The sequence below is a fragment of the Hylaeus anthracinus genome, unplaced genomic scaffold (assembly GCF_026225885.1).
Source record: "Hylaeus anthracinus isolate JK02 unplaced genomic scaffold, UHH_iyHylAnth1.0_haploid 11981, whole genome shotgun sequence".
NCBI lineage: Eukaryota > Metazoa > Arthropoda > Insecta > Hymenoptera > Colletidae > Hylaeus > Hylaeus anthracinus.
In genome coordinates this window covers 5,992,508-6,010,914 of record NW_026534329.1, presented here as the reverse complement: position 1 = coordinate 6,010,914, position 18,407 = coordinate 5,992,508, and the positions used below count along the sequence as shown (strand labels likewise).

The following is an 18,407-nucleotide window of genomic DNA, read 5'->3' as shown; positions in this document are numbered from 1 at the left end:
TATATACATGTACATACATGTATATATGTATATATCTACAAATTTTTTCTACCTGCTTCTTGTAACGTTCATCTCAACTTATTCGTGACATAGTAATAAAAGAATCAAAACTTTTAATTAATAAATTTAGTATCTTATGATTTTGTTACACCCCATTTCCAATATACTCAAATTTTGTTTTGAGACAATTAAGACCTACACAATATAACGTTTGTCGTAGTATTTATTTCGATAAGGTTATTCAAATTCATGAATCCTAACCAGATTTATTGTCTTTAACATTTTACCTTAAAAATCATCTTATTTAGTTCTACGGTAAGAAACCCTGTCATGTGAGATCCATCAACAAGATTTTTTCGATTTTTGCGTCATCAAGACGAAAAAAGAGGTTGAGGCGCGAAGCTGGGCTCTTGTAATGAAAGTGGAGTACCCTACACTTTGGAGACACGCGTATGACGTCGAAAGACGAAGCATTATGGATAGCTCATTTCGCGCAGGGATTCCAACACCTGTGCGCGCCGTTAAAAAGCCGCCCCCTTTCCTGTTTCGTTGTTGGCGTATTCTGTGCTACGTTTCTCGATACTCACCACCCTGAGCTCGGTGGCTGCCTTACAGAAGGGCTTCCAGGTACTCGTACGTTTACTGTAAAAGTGCATTTCGAGCGTTCTGAGTGTCATTCTGCGAGAAGTGCTCCACGAGTGTGTAAAAACGATAATAGGCAGCGGTTTTTATTACATCCAAGCGTGACTGAATTCTCCATCTTTCTTGTTTCGAACAATTTTTACTGCTCGGAAACACTGTAACCCAGAAGTGTGGTACAAACAGTTTAAATTTTACGAAAATTCAGTTCTTATTCGTTCCTAGGAGGGCAGCCTCTTAAAGAGTACCTAGTTATGGTTTAATTATAGTGGAAATAAATGCTAATACAACATTTTCCCTTAAACGCTATTATACGATTCAAATTAGAATGAATTATAGGAATACAAGAATATATATTAGGTAGAAAGGAACACAAAAAAGCAGACTAGACAAACATCGCTCCTTCCCGCCCCTTTAAACGCCCTCTATGAATTAAGAGCGCCAAATTCAAATATCTTTTACTTTATTTCCAACAGAAAAGTAATCCATAGCATTCGATACCAGTGAAAAGCACGAGTTCCGTTCAAAACTCGAAACGACTGCGAGTATTGAGGGTCCAATTTCAATTTTTTATCCGCCCACCAAATCGCTGTGCATATTGGGATCAAAAGATAATTTGCATAAATACACGAGCGAAATTACGCGTGTACGCGGTCCGTCGGGGAATTTATTTAGCGGCGAAAATGGCCGTCGAACCAAGGCCCACGGTGGGTATTAAAAGGTACTATTAATACGAGCCTCACGCAGCGGCCATTGGTCATCGACACGCAGCCGGTGGTGACGTTCGGCTCTTTAATTATCATCGATAAATCACCGGAAGAACGCACACCCCTGGCCTTTCGTTATCGCCGTTTTTCTCTGGCTTTCGGACAGAAGCTCGCGATAATTTAGTTGTCCAATCAGTTTGGCGCTTTCATTCCGGAAAGAAATATTTCCGTCGCAACGTTGTCACTATGTACGTGTGTTATATTTTTAAATGTTGGAGAGATCGATCGGATACTCCAGGAAAAACAGAACTCGGTTAAAATCGCGAACGCCTTTGTTACGGTTCGGTATCGATTGCTTCGCGTAACGAGCCGTAGAAACGGCCTTTGTTTTTTCAGCCCCACCGAGCATTCTTTTCTGACAATCTAAACAAACCGTACAAATATCATACGTACAAAATTAATTTTGGTATTTTATTGTAGAAATATCAAGTGTAATAGAAAGCACACTTTTGGGTACAGTGGGTAATGCATATTTTGAACGCATTACATCGCAATTTGGATTTATTTTAAAAGAAATACATGTAGGAAGTGTACTAATTATGATTGTTATTCCAAGTACTGTATGTTGACTGCAAAGTTTATAATTAAATTAAATTTCATCAGAGTTATGTTTAGATAAATAGAATTCCAGCAGATCTATAATTATACTATGTAAATAAAATTGTAAAAATTAAATGATGACACAGTAAACAAAACCACGCCAAAATTCTGTTCGTATGAATAGAATTCTAGCGAATGGGTGAAATTCTGAAATAACTGTCAACGTCCGCAAGGATCACACCGAAAGCGTGATGTATGCAGCGGTTCGATCCCGCCGAGATTATTTGTGACTTACGGTACCCGATGAAGGTTCAGGATGGACGTAGGTGAATCGTCTGGCAATAGGGATTTTTTGGCGGGGGTGGCTCGGGTCGCGCATTTATTCGTGCGTAGGTCGACGTCGCGTCGGACAGACGCGCATTGTTACGAAATCATCGACATTGTACGAGGGACTCGATTTATTTTGTCTATTCGGCGGAAAAGTGCTTTCATTTGCGAGGCAACTGTCAAAGCGATTCGCGCGGAGGGACGGGACCAAGTGTATGGAAGATGCGCGAGAGAGAACAATGTATAAACGATGAATGAAGGAAGGAGAAAAATAGTGGAAGGAGCGATAGAGAGGAAATGTATTGTGCGACTCCGCCATTCCCTGTCACAAAAGCCCTTAATTCGACAATGCATCCGTCGAAGAGGACAAAAGCCAGCTCTCTGTAAATAATGATTTCTTCGATTCCCGACACTCGTCGTGTACTCTTTCGATACTTCCCTACGTTAACATCTTCGTAGCCGGAGTTTCAATAATATTTGTCTGTTGGTTTTACGATGTTCGGATTGCGTGGAAGGAGGAGATTACTGATTCGAGGGAAGATGTTTATCCTCATTAAGGATCAGGATGAGTCTCATCTATTGATTCAACAAAGGAAGTTTAGTTGCGTAAACGTTAATGACAACCACTGCAAACAGTTTAATTAAGAAGTGCCGACTTGTGATTGAATAATATACGTGACATTTTTTATCTAAAAATGAGGCTAAGAAATGTCTTTAGTAATATTTGCTCGAACACAGGCGGTTTTGAGGGGAGCACGGATAAACTTTTAGGAATAGGTAATTTTAAATCGACACACAAAAATTGGTGTATTATTCGTGTATTATAAAAATTCATATTTTTAGGAACACAGGTAGAGAACAAGAAACGCGAATTGAAATATTTTCTGTCTTCTTGATGTTATAACTTCTTCTACATGTTATAACTTGTATTTTTATTTACACAGATAAAGAACAAATCACGAAAATTAAAATATTTTCTGTCTTCTTGATGTTATAACTTCTTCTAAATGTTACAACATGTATTTTTAATATCATCTACATGTATGCAGTTGTACACATCCTTATTTATCTTTGTGCATTTACATTTCTAATAACCGCACGAAGATCCGTAGTTTAATTATAACCATGACAGCAAAAAGATAACTTTACGTTGCCTAGCTTCCCGAGCCCCTATGAATATTCAAGAAAGCGAAATGTGATAGCAACGATAACAATAACATCAATTACACCGGGAAAGTATAAGTTAAAATGGTTCGAACGTCGCGAGGGGGTTGACGTCGCCACGGATTTCGTTTAATAAAGATTCCGGTCGTGCGCTCGATTCGACGATCAGCCGAGTCCCCGAGGTAATTAAAAGAAAGGAAGCAGGATTTTTAAGGAAGACCAGCAGGACGCTGGGCGACGTCGGAGACGTGATTCGGAGACGTCGAAGAATTCGAAATCGGATTAAGAAAGAGCGATGGGATGGTCGATTTCGTTCCCTGGCTGTTTCGAGCTTTTCATTTTTCGGCCCTTAGGGACGGGTCCCGGGCGTATTTGCATTACAAATACAGCTTTCATTCGGGTTTCTCGCGTTTCATTAAATTCGTTTCTTTCCTCTTCCGTCTTTTCCCTCGGTCTCGCGTCTCGTTCGCGTCTCTATCGGCATCGAGGATGCGCTTCGTCTCCTCTGAAAGAGTTAATATTAAAAATTTTAATCCCGCGCCGAGGGACTTTCCCTCTTTGCGAACTTCGAACGCAGGAGTCGTTTATCAGGAACGTGCGCGGAAACGGGTATTGGCGTTGTTAATGCAGTAGCGGACAAACAGTTCGAGCGACGGAACGAAACTAGCAGAGATTGTTTTGCAGCGGATAAACCAGTCCGTGGACAGTTCTTCATCGTGTCAGTCGCTGGCTCAACCCAGGACAAATGAACATGTCGCAAGGAAAGCTTTATTTCGTTTGCCGATGGTGCAAACTTCGTTCTTGACTTCCTGTGAATGACGTGTGGGAGAGAATTAACTTTCATTTGTTTATATACATTGTCCTATTATAGATCATATTCATTCTTGGAGGCTTTGGCGATTATCTGCCAGCTTTTGGGATGCGATGGTCACTTTGCGTGGGCGAGTCATAATGTCTCACAGGACTGTTGATTAAGGTACTGAAAAAATTAATTTTGTAGTTGAGATTGTGAATGAAAATAAATCTGGATAGGATTTGTAAATTTGGTCAGGTTGCAAAACTTAAATACTAGGACAAAGTGTTGAATAGTCTCGAGACAAAATCTCAACTATATAGAAATTTTCACAAGTTTTAGTCTAGCAGCTAAAGTACATTGCAGTCGTTGTGAATGGAAATTAAAGTTTTAATTACATTCATTGTTATAATCTTATATGTACTAGTAGAGTGAAACTCCCTATGACATCAAAAATTGCTCCTCTTCGATGTTCCATTTTGATATTTGAACAACAATAGACAGTGACTTAAAAATGTTTCTTTTATCGTTATCTACATACTGTAATGTAACATAATGTAACACACATAAAAATGAACATTGTATCACTGTGCAAATCTATTTCTGACCGACTGTACTACCAATAAAATATATTCAAAAATACAACTATTAAATCGACTGAACGTCGCGAATAAATCCCAACACATTGGTCTTAGTCATCACTTATTATTCGAAAAATCTGTCGTCCATCTCCTTTACTATCCATCACTGGATGATAATCGCGCACGTGCCACGGAATCAGGATGTTTCAAAGGTACCCAATCACCAGCCCTCCCCGTCTATGGGATCCGAACCATCCTGGATTTTCTCGTTACCGAACCGTTGATAGTTATATCCTGACAAAATTGAGATACGACTCCTTTCCCTTCGGAGCGTCCAGAGTAACAGTCGTGGTGAATTATGGAGTTCGCGTGCGTCTTGGAGCAAGGTCGACTGGCCCGAGACACACGAGGTTTTACCTAGGCGAGATGTATTTATGTGAGAAAATTATGGCCTCGAACTTCTGGCCACCACATGAGCCCGGTTCGGTTAGTTTATAGACGGCTTTCTGTGATCAACGGTCGATGATCAACGGTTAGGTGGAGAACGTAGATAACGTGGAACGTTTCTCGAGGAACCATGGAGGACGATATAGAGTTATAAGCGTAGCGGAATTAGGCAACAGGCAGTTGGTGCGCGGGACTGAAATAAAATTGAGTTATTATTATCAATTGTTCGTCGGAAATTAGTCACGCGAGGGCTCGAGAGGCATCCTTATTGCCGTACAACGTGGTCGTAAAGTGGGATCATTGGACAGTTGTACGATACGTTTCCTCGGGTTTAAATTGGAGACCCTTTGTTCCCTCGGTCGTTGAAGGGCGATTCTGAGTTTCGCGATAATTTTTTAAGAGGACAGAAAAACTGGGTGTATTATGCATCTATTTCAACGTTAATATAAATCAATGAATAATTTGTATGAAATTCGTACAAAAATATTCTTGTACTCTTCCTGAACAGTGTTAATAACAGAAAAGAAAACATTGGAATCGTTCTTTATTTTACAGACAACAACAAACATTCCTAAAGTATGCTTCATTTTTCTGAAAATACTGGTAACTATTTTAAAGAAAATAGCCATGTTAAAATTTAATAATTTATAATTCCTGACGTGTTTTGTAATTGCAGATCTGTGTTATTTAATAAGTTGAGAAAGTTTCATAATATTTGGGGAGTGTACTCGAGGCAAGGAGTCCCTAAAGGGCTCTAACGTGGACACAGTCAGATATCATGCTTTTGCAGCAGGGATTTGGGTGTTTGGACAGTGTTTAAATGAAATAGCTATAAGATATCTGACAAGCCGCAGTTGCTTTGTCAAAGAGGGTGCGTCCGTGTCATGATCCCCATAACACCTATTCTACTTATGCTTCTGATTCAAACTGCGAGCTTACCGTATGAATACATGCATTAAGGTGATTCTTGGGTTAGGCGTCGTCCGCCATTCTGGCTGAGATATTGTATCTGAATTTCCGACAAGAAGTCCCTGTCTGGCATTAAAGTCACTCCAGATGGAAAATCGTTAGCATTCTTTTGGGAGGATGATGCGAGACGTTTACTTTAAAAGTGGCCTAAGTCCATTTGTCAATTATTTTCTGTTGCACGTAGTTACATGTGCAACTCGAAGTTATCTATCAATAAAGCATTTGAGTTCATATTATTCACTTAATAATTGCCATTGTTCTAATTGGAACTATATATGTATATTCTGAATTGCATTGAAACACAAACCCTTAATTGAATTAAAATTCACACTTGTACGAGAGCAAAAGTTAGGAGTTACTAATTTTGTTGTCTCAGTCATTTCTTTTGATCGTGGTAAAAAAACTTCAGTATCGTATGTTTTTATGTATAGAGATTGGAATCCAGAGGCAAGGAGACACCTGTGTCTTAATTAAAGTTGGCTGACTTCTGATCCGTCCTACCCCTCCGTGCCACTCGTCAAATCCGTTCCCCGAGGGTGCAATTTACTCGTACCCCTCGCCACCCTTTCTCACCCTTCCCAGTGCGACTAACTTACGTCTACTTTGGTTTAGACTCTTGAATATGCCTTACCGATTTCTGATTTATTGATTCTTGTCGTATTGCTCTACTTTTGTTTAAAATTCGGACATTAACAATTTTGTCATAGGCAGGATTGATTCTCGGCGATTCTCGTGTCTTGTCTTTTTGAAAAATTGCTCTTTCGCAAAATTATTACGTGTGAGATATTATTAATCGCATTAAAATTCGTTAACAGTTTGAACGAAATTAACTTCCATTAGATGTTTTACTTTTTTTTTAAATTATATAATTGCCACAAGTAAACTTGGAAGAAACAATGTTGAAAGTTCTTCAAATTCGAGTTGATTCTTCGATAATGACTATATCATGCGAGGTGTTTTTACTCCGACTAAAATTCATTAAAGAAAATTAACTTCTACTCGAGAGTTGTATTTTTGAACAATTAACCTTTAGTCATAGGAAAGTGTCCAAAGTGAAATAGTGCGAGAAGAAATGAAACTGGACGTAGCGCCTTCGTATTCTGAAAGGGAATATCCACTTTAAGAATCCAGTTGGGTAGCGGCGGTAGTCTTCTTTGGTCTTTGCTATGTAAAACAGCCTCTATTCCCTTTTGTCCATCGCTTGGGTCACCCTTGAGCGTTAAAGTTCTGACCGATGCGGCGACGGTCTCTCGTGAACTGTGAACGGACAAGAGTTTATCTCTTTTCGCTCCGTTCGATATTTATGTAGTATCTAAAAAGGTGTATTCCTGGATCCACGGAATCTTTTGAGATTTTCATGCACCGTGCCATTGAATCTCTTTTCCGAGGAACTCGTACTTTTTGCTTCGTCTGCGATATTCATGAACTGTATTCATATAGAATTCCTTCACGCGTTTAAAAATAATAAATAATAGTTCTGGTAATACAGGGTTATTTGAACAGAGTAAGCAGGCAATTGCAAAATTTTCCATTCTTGGCAAATCTAATGTTCATAATACCCTATTATAATTTTATATTCTTACTGAAAAACTTATTTCAGATGAATTGTAAAGTGAATATATCGCGTATTGAAGATTATTCAAGTGTAATGAGCAGATCAAATGGTATAGAATGAGCATTGATAAATTAGGGGTAATTAATACAGCCGTTAGACCGTACGCACCGGAACGAATGATTTTAGATAACTGAGCGCCCGTAGCAATATCGACGACTACCAAACCGATCGAAACGATTCATTCATTTATGGTCCAACAGTAATGAATCACTGCATAGATTGGAATATTCCGTTATGGACTACTATTCTTGTTTCAAATAGCAGCATTACGAGTAATTCACTGTGAGAATTCGTAGTGCTCATGCTCATAAATCATTGTTAAATGTAAAGCATACTGACATGCATTGATGTAACCAAAGGGTACTTCCTATTTATTTCGATGAGTTCCATCAAGCTCCAAACATCGTATATATACTTTATTTAAATAAAGTAATTAATTTTTGTAATAGCAATTCGATAAAAAGAAATTTCAAATTCCTATTGACAGTGATTAATCACCCCTTAAAGTATCGAATTTTTAAATAAAAATTCATTTTAATGCAATATTTCTCCAATTTTAAATAATCATTAAATTTCACTTTCCCGAGTATCGACTAAAATTAAGTGTTCTAAACTCGAAATCCATAAAATACCATCCATAAATACCTCTGCTCTTCCACAAAATTACTGATTAATATCGCAAACTATTCCAGAAGCGTAGTCTCACGAGGAATTCGTCGAGCAGTACACGGTCTTCCACTGCCAAAATGTTTCCCCTGACGTTTAATCCCGTGCTCCTTAATACATGTACGACCAACCTGACGTTCACCTGAACGTCAACCTGCGAATAGAAGCGGCGTCTAACTCGATTTATCGTCCAAGCTGACAACCGTGGAACGTCGCATGTATTCCTCGAGGGCAGCGCGAACGTAATCACGTTTAAGACAGTTCACTTGCCAAGCTTCTTCGGTGTCCTTACAAATGATCGCTATAAACGTCGGTGCGGGCGTCGCGACGCCACGGAAACGGTGCGACGGTTGGCGGCTGGGGCGCTGCACCATTAGCTTCCAGGTGTTCGATATCCCAGCCACGCCATCGTTCCCTCATTCCGGACGATCATGGCCCAGATCATCCCCCTAGAACGCCGGTGTAAGTTTCACTATCGCGTCGACGATACAACGCAGAGGGGCGGTGCAACGACGAAAGAGAAACCGAGAGACGGAGTAATCCTCGCTCGTATAAGCCCCGGGAGTTCCTGGGAATCGCGGTTAACGGGGATTCTAAACTTCCTCGCGGGCGCACCGCGACAGTCACGAAAACGCTCTTTATTTCCGTTGAGCCGTGTGTCTAATTTGCGCTGAGATCGGTGGGAATTAATGAAACCGTTCGATTTAATTAGTTCACCAACAAATTGCCTTGACGTTACATCTAGCCCTTTCAACCCAGCTGTTTTCTATTTGGCTTGCATTCAATTTCTCTTTTAGAAATTAATTGCATCAACACTTTACCATATGTAGTTAAATTTAATAATATTCGTCAGTTTCATAACATTAGTATTATACAAAATTTATTTTATTTATTACAATCGTTTTATGAATTTTATTTGTATAATATTTCATGATTCGCGTAATAATGGAAGTGTACAATGAGGTCGTACTATCTCAGTAATAAATAAGAAAGTATTGCTTGTCATGGAAAAGAGACGATTAATAGGCTACCGATCAGTAAAGTATTAAATTAGGGTTGGCTGTGAATCAAGGGTCGTATGCAGGTCATCTTTCATTAAGTTCATCTTTCATCGTCGTTCTCTTTACACTTCATTTTCAATTAATACCCAAATAATAAGTGAAACATTCATTTAAAAACATCAAACCTGTCGTTCATTTTGGACATGTTTTTCCAGTGGACATAAAAGGCACGAACACTTGTGGAATCGACTGTATAAAACATATAAAAAATATGTACGCAAAATATATTCTACCAATAAATACCATACCATTAAATTTCAAACTGAGGAAGTTAGAATGCGATAATTTATCCGTGAATACTGTAATTAGGGATGTGGATTTAAGATCAATTTCCGAAATAATTTCGTAATTACTCGGTACGGTTAGCTCGGGCACGGTTCGGATAAACTTTCTTCATGGTAACCTAATTAATGGTAACTTAATTAATAGCGCGGTATTCAATGTGCTTGAACTGTCTTCGCGAACAATGTGCGCCTGGATGCGAATCGATACTTCCAAGTACCAAGGCAGCTTGTACGTCTTCCCGTTATGCGCCAGGAAGATTAAGAACGCCACGTCGCGTATTACGAAACGCTCCACATAAATAAAGCTTCGATTATGAACCATAAGAACGGTTATGGACGTCGCCAGGCGGTAAAAGGGTTTTAGCTAAAGCAGCAGATTTTTATTTCCCTAGGAACTTTATTGGATTTAAAAATATATCACTACACTATTTCACAGCACCTCGTAAACATCGAAGGAGAACGTGTGACTCGTTTAGTTCTAATATCTTAGGAAGCTTAAGGGAGCACTTCACAAACAATGCAAGCAAATCGATTTATCGCTTATTCCAGTTACAATATACATATTGAACAATGTTGAGAATTAATTTTTAATACACAGTTTATTCATCGATATTCTATGTAGATATTAGGTTGAACCAAAAGTTTGTGCGTTGTTTATGTTGTCTGAGTCTTTTCAAATTACTTTATATGCAAGTATTATATGTCATTTAGTAGCTTTTGAAAAGCTCTTTCATATTTAATTATTAGCTACATTAATTTATTGATCGTTTATTTTTTTTTTCGTTTTAGTAACACCTTGGAAAATTGAATCGAATCATTGACAACTGAATATAATATTTTCTTTGCTACTCGAATCTCAAAATCGTTCATAATTTTACTAAAACGAAAAAATATTAAACGACCAATAAATTCATGTAGCTAGTAATTAAATATGAAAGAGCTTTTCAAAAGCTACAAAATATAACACTTGCATACAAAGTATTCTTAATGACTTTTAAAAATTGCACAAACTGAAACAACATAAAATATGCACGAAGTTTTGGTTCACCCTAATAGCTACAAAACTATCGTCGATAATGAGTGCATAGCTGAGACAACTCATCGATTTTGTTTGTGATTAAATATTAGGAAATCTCAATGATTCAAATATTTGACAGATATAATTAAAATAATTAATATTTTAAATATTCGAGAATATCTTATACTTCATTTTCATTTAATATTCGAATAATAATATTCAAAGTTCATTCCTGGCAGTGAAACATCTATAAAATATTCAAATTTGAATATTTTCGAATAAAGTAGAGTGATTTTAACGAATGAAACGGTAAACTGAACATTATAACTCCGAATCATAAATCAGCATAATCCTTTCATATTCACGTCTCATGATTCACAATTTTCTAAAAAGAAGCCTTTGACATAATACTCGTTCCGGTCTCGAGCACTGGTCGTAAAGTTTTATTTCGCCCTCTAAGCCGACAGTATATTTTTATCATTTCGTGCGAACATCGACGAAATAATTCCTTGCAATAATTCACGTCGTTCGAAAGCATTTTAATTTAAACGTGAAAATTTAATCACAGAACTCGCAGGTTCTCTCGTGAGCGTACTTTCTGGACGGATGGAACACAGCGGAGCATCCATTATCTTTGAAGGTGCATTCCTCCATTCTGTAATTACACTTTTCTTGGTGTTGCTCCGCGCGACTGCGTTTGGGTCTCACTCTGCAGCCATGTTCGGCCCATATGCAAGCGACTTGCTCGTCAGGTTCGTACTCGCTTTCGGACGAGTGGACGGAATCGTCGTCCTCTCGATAATATTTTTTATAATTGCACTTCTCCTGGTGCAAATGTTTCCGTCTTCTGGGCATGTTGACCATGCAGCCGTACTTTCTGAACTTGCACTCCACCAATTCCTCCGAATCGCCGTGGCAGTCGTCCGTGATGGTTACGTGGTCCAACGTCTCGGCGATGTCGCTGATCGCCTCGAAACGGGCCTTGTAAGCGCAGTAATTCTCGTGAATGGCTATTCTCCAGGGCGACGTCTTCACTTTACAGCCGACGATCCGATGTTTGCACTCGACCAAGTCGTCGTGTATATGTGCCACGTCCGTGGGAAGGCTCTCTTCCTCTAAGTGAGGCCGAAATTGACATCTGAAATTCGTATGAATATTCATTCCCATCTGGCGATAATAAAACAGGAAATTAATTATATATTAAATGTCAACTTTGAGATGATAAATGTTTTGGACCACATTTATGTTGTAAATAGAGCAAGCTGTAAAAGTCAAGAGTCAAACAAATTCGAGGACTCGTTATATTTCATTGACAAGATTATTGTATGAAAATGCAAACAACTTATGTTTATAGTGCACAAAAGAATTGAATTACCAACACTAAATTAATCAATGAGTTCGCAATTAAATTCTCCAGGATTATATATATTTATAATTCCTTTAAAAATTGTTGCTTATTTAAATTAAAAGTTCAAGCAATAAAAAGTCGATAATTCTTTGCAGCTCACCGAGATTCGTACAGAGCTATGTGTACTATAAACGTAAGTGCAAAGCTTTTCCTAGCACTAAATTAATTAACGTGCTGGCAATTAAATTCCCCAGGAAGATATGTACTTATACTTCCTTCAAAAATTGTTGTCTATTTAAATTAAAGGTTCAAGAAATGAAAAGTTGATAATTCTTTACTGCTTACCGAGATTCGTGCAGATCTGCCAAGTGTTCCGGTACTTTCACCCAGCATCCTAGATCAGTATACGAGCAAGACCTCGGTTCCTGATCCTCGTGCGGCGTAGGTGGATACCTGGTTCTCTCTTGGCCGAGAAAATCATCCGACGGTGCACTCGGATTGTAGTCGTGGAATTTCGGCGGAAATGGATGAGGCAGGTAATGAGTGGGTGGCGGTACGTAAGACGCACTGACATGAGAAGCTGGCATCTCCACGCTAAATGGCGATAGGCAGGTGGGACAGGAGTAATAATAGGGCTTGCAACGGTAGCAGATCGTGTGCTGATTTTCGCAGGTGTAACGGGGCGCGAGTTCCATCTCCATCAGGCAGATCGGACATAGACCCTCGCTTTTGAATCTCTCGTACAGATTGGGGTACAGCGTATCCATGATCTGATCAAAATTATTGTGTCTTGAATTACTTTTCCTTTTTTATTTTTATTTTTATTAACATTATGCCGTTCGCACATCGAATCGAGATTTTATCGTTTTTCATGTACGTATTTATAATAAATCATTTATTTGAAAACATCAAACTTGTCTTTATATTTATCAGACTGATTGTATAACATCTTATCACATTTAGCTCGCAACGGTACATTCCTGTGTGTATCGACAGAAAACCAAAATCCACGATAATTGTTCGAGCCGATTGATAACCAGTCGACTAATTAATGACTACTCTTATCTGACACAAATATGTCATGTGATTTTCCCGGCCTTTAATCCCTCTAACGTTTCGCATTCCTCGAAAGCAGGTACCGGTATTGTTGAAAGTAGTATCAGTAAATAATATAGTGGTGCCAATACAACGCGCAGAGGACGAAGCTTCTTAGAGCGCTTCAGAAAATCAAATTGTATCGACCTTTGATAATACAAATTATAATCGCTGAACCAAGTACTCTGGCTTGTACGTGTATTCATAACTTTCTAAAAAAGTGTAATTTGAAAATTTAAAAAATAAAATAAAAACCACCAGGGACTCGAGTTATGTCATAGCAAACGAAAAGTTAATTCGTGAACGTTAAACCTGTTATTTAATTTAGGCAAATTTCTTCGATAGACTTAGAAAAGTACGAATACTTATAGGATGGACTGTACACAAATGACGTTGAATTGCGCAACGCAAATCGCATTTACAGAAACAGTTACATGTAGATTACCGTCGTTTTCCTTTCAACGATTTTTTTAAATCTATGCTACGCACCCCTTAAATACCTTGCAAATGCATCCAAAAAAAGATTTCGACAAACACATTGGTCCCGGTACTTTCGCTACCGTTCGTTTCGCGAGTTCCACGTACACGGTAACACGCGGACGAACATATTACAATCGATTCGTGCTGAATTTACTCACTCGACTCGTTGCTCGTGGTCCTTGCTGCGACGCCGGACGAAACTGAAATTACTGCCGCGCGGAGCGAAGGGAGTGAAAAAAAATAGCCGTCGCGGCACGTACGCCTCCGTAACTACGGCTGCTGTGTTTCATCGTCGAACTGTCAGCGTTTCCTTATTTGCCAAGACCGATAGCGCGACTTTATCTGATAAAGCCCGTTGCCACCGATAGGGAACCATTTTCCCGCTCGAGACAAAAGTCTCGGTCCGCGCCGACGATTCCGCCGCGGGAAAATGAAATCGACGGAGGGAAACATGTCGTCCTCCCTCGTTACTATGCATACCGTGACGACGAAAGGTAACCGACGTCATTTATTAGGACGTCGCGTCTCCCCGCGAACCGAAAAAAGAAAACAGTAAATATTTTCCGTAATTTTTGCTGGTCCTTCATTGTCTCCCCTCGTGTTCCCTGCTCGCGTTCGGAATTAATTACGCGTAATTTAAACACGACACGCCGCGTACGTGTTTCGCGTAGGATCACCGCGATTATGGATAAGATATCGACAATTTCTGTGTAGAAGTGAGACGTCAGTTTCGCTCTGCGTTTATTTAGAGCTCGTATGAAGTTATCTCAGATGGCAACTGTTATTCGCTCATCTTGCATATCGTGCTTCAACTTCGCCTAAAAGCACGGATAAATTATGCAGTTCTACGTTAACCCAGAAACTGTAGACACTTCGTACGGTGCTAAATCTGCACATCTTCGAGATTTTGAAATAAGTTCACTTAACCTTAGAATAATTTCCCAGGCACTTATCGTTACATCCCCGATTCTGCTAACATGTTATATTCTCAAGCATTTTCCGATGTTATCTCTATTGTTACCTCAAGTACATTTCGTACCTCTCTCATTGATTATGTAAGTTAAATTTAACCTATTTTCGATAAGCATCGATGAATAACCTGCACCGTCGGTGCATCGATATTTATGAATAACATCATCCCTGGCGTTGTCTTCAATTTTGCGTGGGCGTCGTTGCGATATGACTGCCACAGTGCACGCTGTGCCATGTGACGGATTTCTGTTTCCGCTTTGATTACTTGACCGTTGGCCAGTGACAGTTAATTATAGATGAAAAATTTGTTGCTGGTTCGCGTGCGACCCCTCGGCTACCGCGGGCTCGTTACGCAGCTTCCATTTTGGCCCCCCCCCGGTGGTCACTATTGATAATCTTCGCGTGAAATCTGGGATTATGTTTCACGGTTGCGTTTCTTGATCCCCTGTTGCTTCGAATATTTCACCGAATGATGGGGTTACAGTTTTGATGGATCGAGTACTGCAAGGCGTTTAATATCTTTCATTTTTCAACTATCGGATATCGGGGAGCTGAGGGAGGGCCAGGACTCGATGCCAGTCTTTAGATTAGTTATGTGTAATAGATGTAATAATTAGGAAAATTCTATTTGCAGATTATACGTTGTAGATTTTTTCTAAATAGGCTGGTACTTGATCCTTTCAGATCTGGCGTTCAAAATTGAGGACACAACATTCAAAAATTACCGACACTATTGTTTAGGCCAAATGTCCTTATTTGCGCACACGAAAAGCGACCAGTTTTCCTCGAAAACAACACCGTTAGGATTTTTTAAAATTATTACCATACTGATATTAGTCCAAGTTAACCCTAAAATTAAATTGCATTAGTACGAGAAAAACAGTAATTCAGGTCTGAAAGAGTTAAACTAACAGCGACTACATAATTGATTAATAAAATTCTATTCTTCGAAATTTAACACATTGAGCTTCATTTTTAAATCGGGCACGAAATTATGCAATCATCCGATATAAGGACAAATATCAATTTAAGACCAAGCAATGTTTCATATCCACTCCGATTTGAATTGGTAATTCAAGGCCTGTGATTGATTAACCAGGTACTTGAAATACGTTACGCATAATATGGGGTGAGCAGATATTTTCGTAACAGCATCACGAGTGGTACGATTACGGCAACTCTCCCCTATATATCCCGCGAGCGATTTCATGGGGCTCGGATCGATATCGCACGGCGGAAAGCAACGAACCCGAAAGTTACGGAATATTTTTTGAAAATTTCCACGGTGCCGCGTACTCTCGGTAATCCGTGACCGTAACGAAAGTACTCCGGCGCGATGGCCGCGAAACCAAATACGCGCGTATGATATTCTATACCCGGACTCCTAACGACCATCCCTCATTTGAATCCCTACGCGGACGTCGCATCAAAGATATCCGAGTGGTCCCGCCCTAGCGCGGGGCTAATACCCACTGACCATAAGTCACTTATGTAAATCCGCGAGATGGAAACACGCGTTGCTCCGCGGCGTTGCTCGACGTCTACGACGAAACAAATTGAATTTAGTATTCAACGTTTCCTCGACTGCGACCGTCGTTGGACCTTGTCGACGTCACGGTCGTTTCGCATCGAAGTTTCATGACGCTTTCCCTGAATTTCCAGCGCTGGAGCTTGGAGATCTAGAATTCCGAAACGAATAATATTAAAGCTGTACTTTTTTTTTTGTTTAAAGTAAAGCAATTTTTTTTCTTTGGTAAATGTGTCCAGTAATAAAGTAGACTCTTCTTTTATTTATAAAATAAGTGATACGTATATCGAGTGTCACTCGCGAAAAGAATTTGAAGCTAGAATGACAGAATAGTTTCAGAGATGAAACGAAGAGTATCACTTTTCACAAAATAGTTTGAATAGACGAAATTTTATCAACGACAACCAGGGTCGAGAGTTTTTCGAAGCCTTCTTTTTGTCGATGCGAGAACATTTTTTGGAGAAATTGACAAACTGGTATCCAAATAGAAATGAATTTAGATTGAATTTTTTTGTAAAAGTGTTTATTACTACTATCATTTATTATCTACTTGTAACGAAATCCAATAGTTCTCCTTCGTCAAGAGATACAGTCACTGTAATAAGTAGACTCCGGATCTCTTTATGCATTTATAGGAAATTCGAATGTGCAAGAATCTACAAAATGCAAACAATATTCAAAGATATAAAAAAGATTGAAAGTAAAGTTCATGTTATAACATTTGCAGAATAAAATAAATTCCTATATAGATTCAATTTCTGTAGACACGTTCGCGAAGATTTTATTTTGCCTAAAGATCCGCAGTAAAGATTCGTCCAGTAACCAATTCAAAATAAAGCTACATATATTTATTTTATTAATAAATTTTAGGAGAAAAATAATTAACCAACATTCCTACACATTTTTAGAGTAAAATTTGCGTAAATTAAAGTTTACTATTATTAATGTTAACCTCTTATTTCTTTTCTTATTAATTTTATTTTAAATTGGTTGCTGTACGAATACTCCTTGCAGTGACCGTATGTAACAGAACATCGTAACATAATATCGTCGCATAACAATTTTTTGTTGATCGGCACATCACGTGTAAGCTCACCCAGGACTAAATGGTTCCCGAAGAGCAACCTAACAGATCTTTTCCATTGTTTGAGCGTGGCGCGTTCTATCATTCGATATATCGCATCGTCGCGATATATTACCGTCGTCAGACAATGAAAAACGCGCAGGAGTATTACATTCCCGATATTTCAGAAGCGTTATCTAAATCGTTTAAGCCGGCAGCGATTCCGACCTTCTTATTTGTACGCGAGACGTCTCATTTTTTTTGGAGTCATTGTCTGGCGTTTTAATAGGTCAATGAAAGGAACGCGTTGGGGAGAATTGAAGGAGCTTCTCACAAAAACAGCTTAATGAGATGCTTCTCCCCTTTTGCCATTGAATTCGGCACGAAATGTTACAGCAGGAACGGAGAGAAGACTTTGACGTCTCGAAGGCACAGTAGAGAGTAGAGCCGACGAAATAAGCCGGCGATTGCTGCTCGATACCGAAACGGTCGAGAAGACGCCAATTTACTTGCAACGAGTACTTCTTTCACTGATTTATAGTATTTTTTTAGCATGACATCAAACGAGCTGGAAATGAAATTTGTCTACTACACAGGAATTAACTGTCAAAAATGGCGATCCAGTGGTTCATCGAAGAATCGTATTTTAACTCATGAAAGTGCATTAAATGTTCAATATCTAAAAAACTGAAGTGTTATGGTGCTTAACCCTTTATTTACTTGGCAAGACTTATAAGTATTAGTTAAACACTTTGAAACCTATTGTGAGTATCAAGTCCACTCCTATGAAGTTCGTTTTCAATTGTTGAATGACAGGAGATGCCACCACAGATATATTGATTCAAGTAAGGTACACATATACATTAATATTTAGCTACCTATTAAATTCTTGCCAGACTATGTGATTTTTTATCAAGTCATACTTTACTCCATACGGAATGTTTTTCTTTTATCTCCATTAGATTCTGAGGTACTGTAATGAATGGACATTACACCCAAAACATCAAGAGTATTTTTTAATTTTTCCAATGTTCGCCAGACTATGTGATT

At 38.8% G+C, this 18,407-nt stretch overlaps 2 protein-coding genes across 3 annotated transcripts in view; one reads left to right on the top strand and one right to left on the bottom strand.

Moving 5' to 3' along the window:
• Positions 1-18,407, top strand: part of LOC128885779 (uncharacterized) — a 253,435-nt gene that overhangs the window by 71,511 nt on the left and 163,517 nt on the right. The window lies entirely within an intron of this gene.
• LOC128885789 (uncharacterized) lies at positions 9,401-14,108 on the bottom strand. 2 transcript variants are annotated; one of them, XM_054140086.1, is made up of 3 exons: positions 13,953-14,108; positions 12,565-12,989; positions 9,401-12,009 (listed from the first exon to the last, which is right to left on the bottom strand). In XM_054140086.1, the coding sequence occupies exons 2-3, from the start codon at positions 12,984-12,986 to the stop codon at positions 11,430-11,432; spliced, it is 1,002 nt and encodes a 333-aa protein (XP_053996061.1). In that variant the 5' UTR covers positions 12,987-12,989; positions 13,953-14,108; the 3' UTR covers positions 9,401-11,429. The 2 variants fall into 2 exon arrangements, with proteins under 2 accessions (XP_053996061.1, XP_053996062.1); XM_054140087.1 differs by lacking the exon at positions 13,953-14,108 and having other exon boundaries at positions 12,565-13,817.

Excerpts from the sequence above, each read along its gene's own strand:
- LOC128885789 (XM_054140086.1), bottom strand. The coding sequence starts at position 12,986 with ATGGATACGCTGTACCCCAATCTGTACGAGAGATTCAAAAGCGAGGGT. Across the intron at positions 12,010-12,564 it reads GCAGATCTGCACGAATCTCG|ATGTCAATTTCGGCCTCACT; the intron begins GTAAGCAGTAAA and ends TACGAATTTCAG.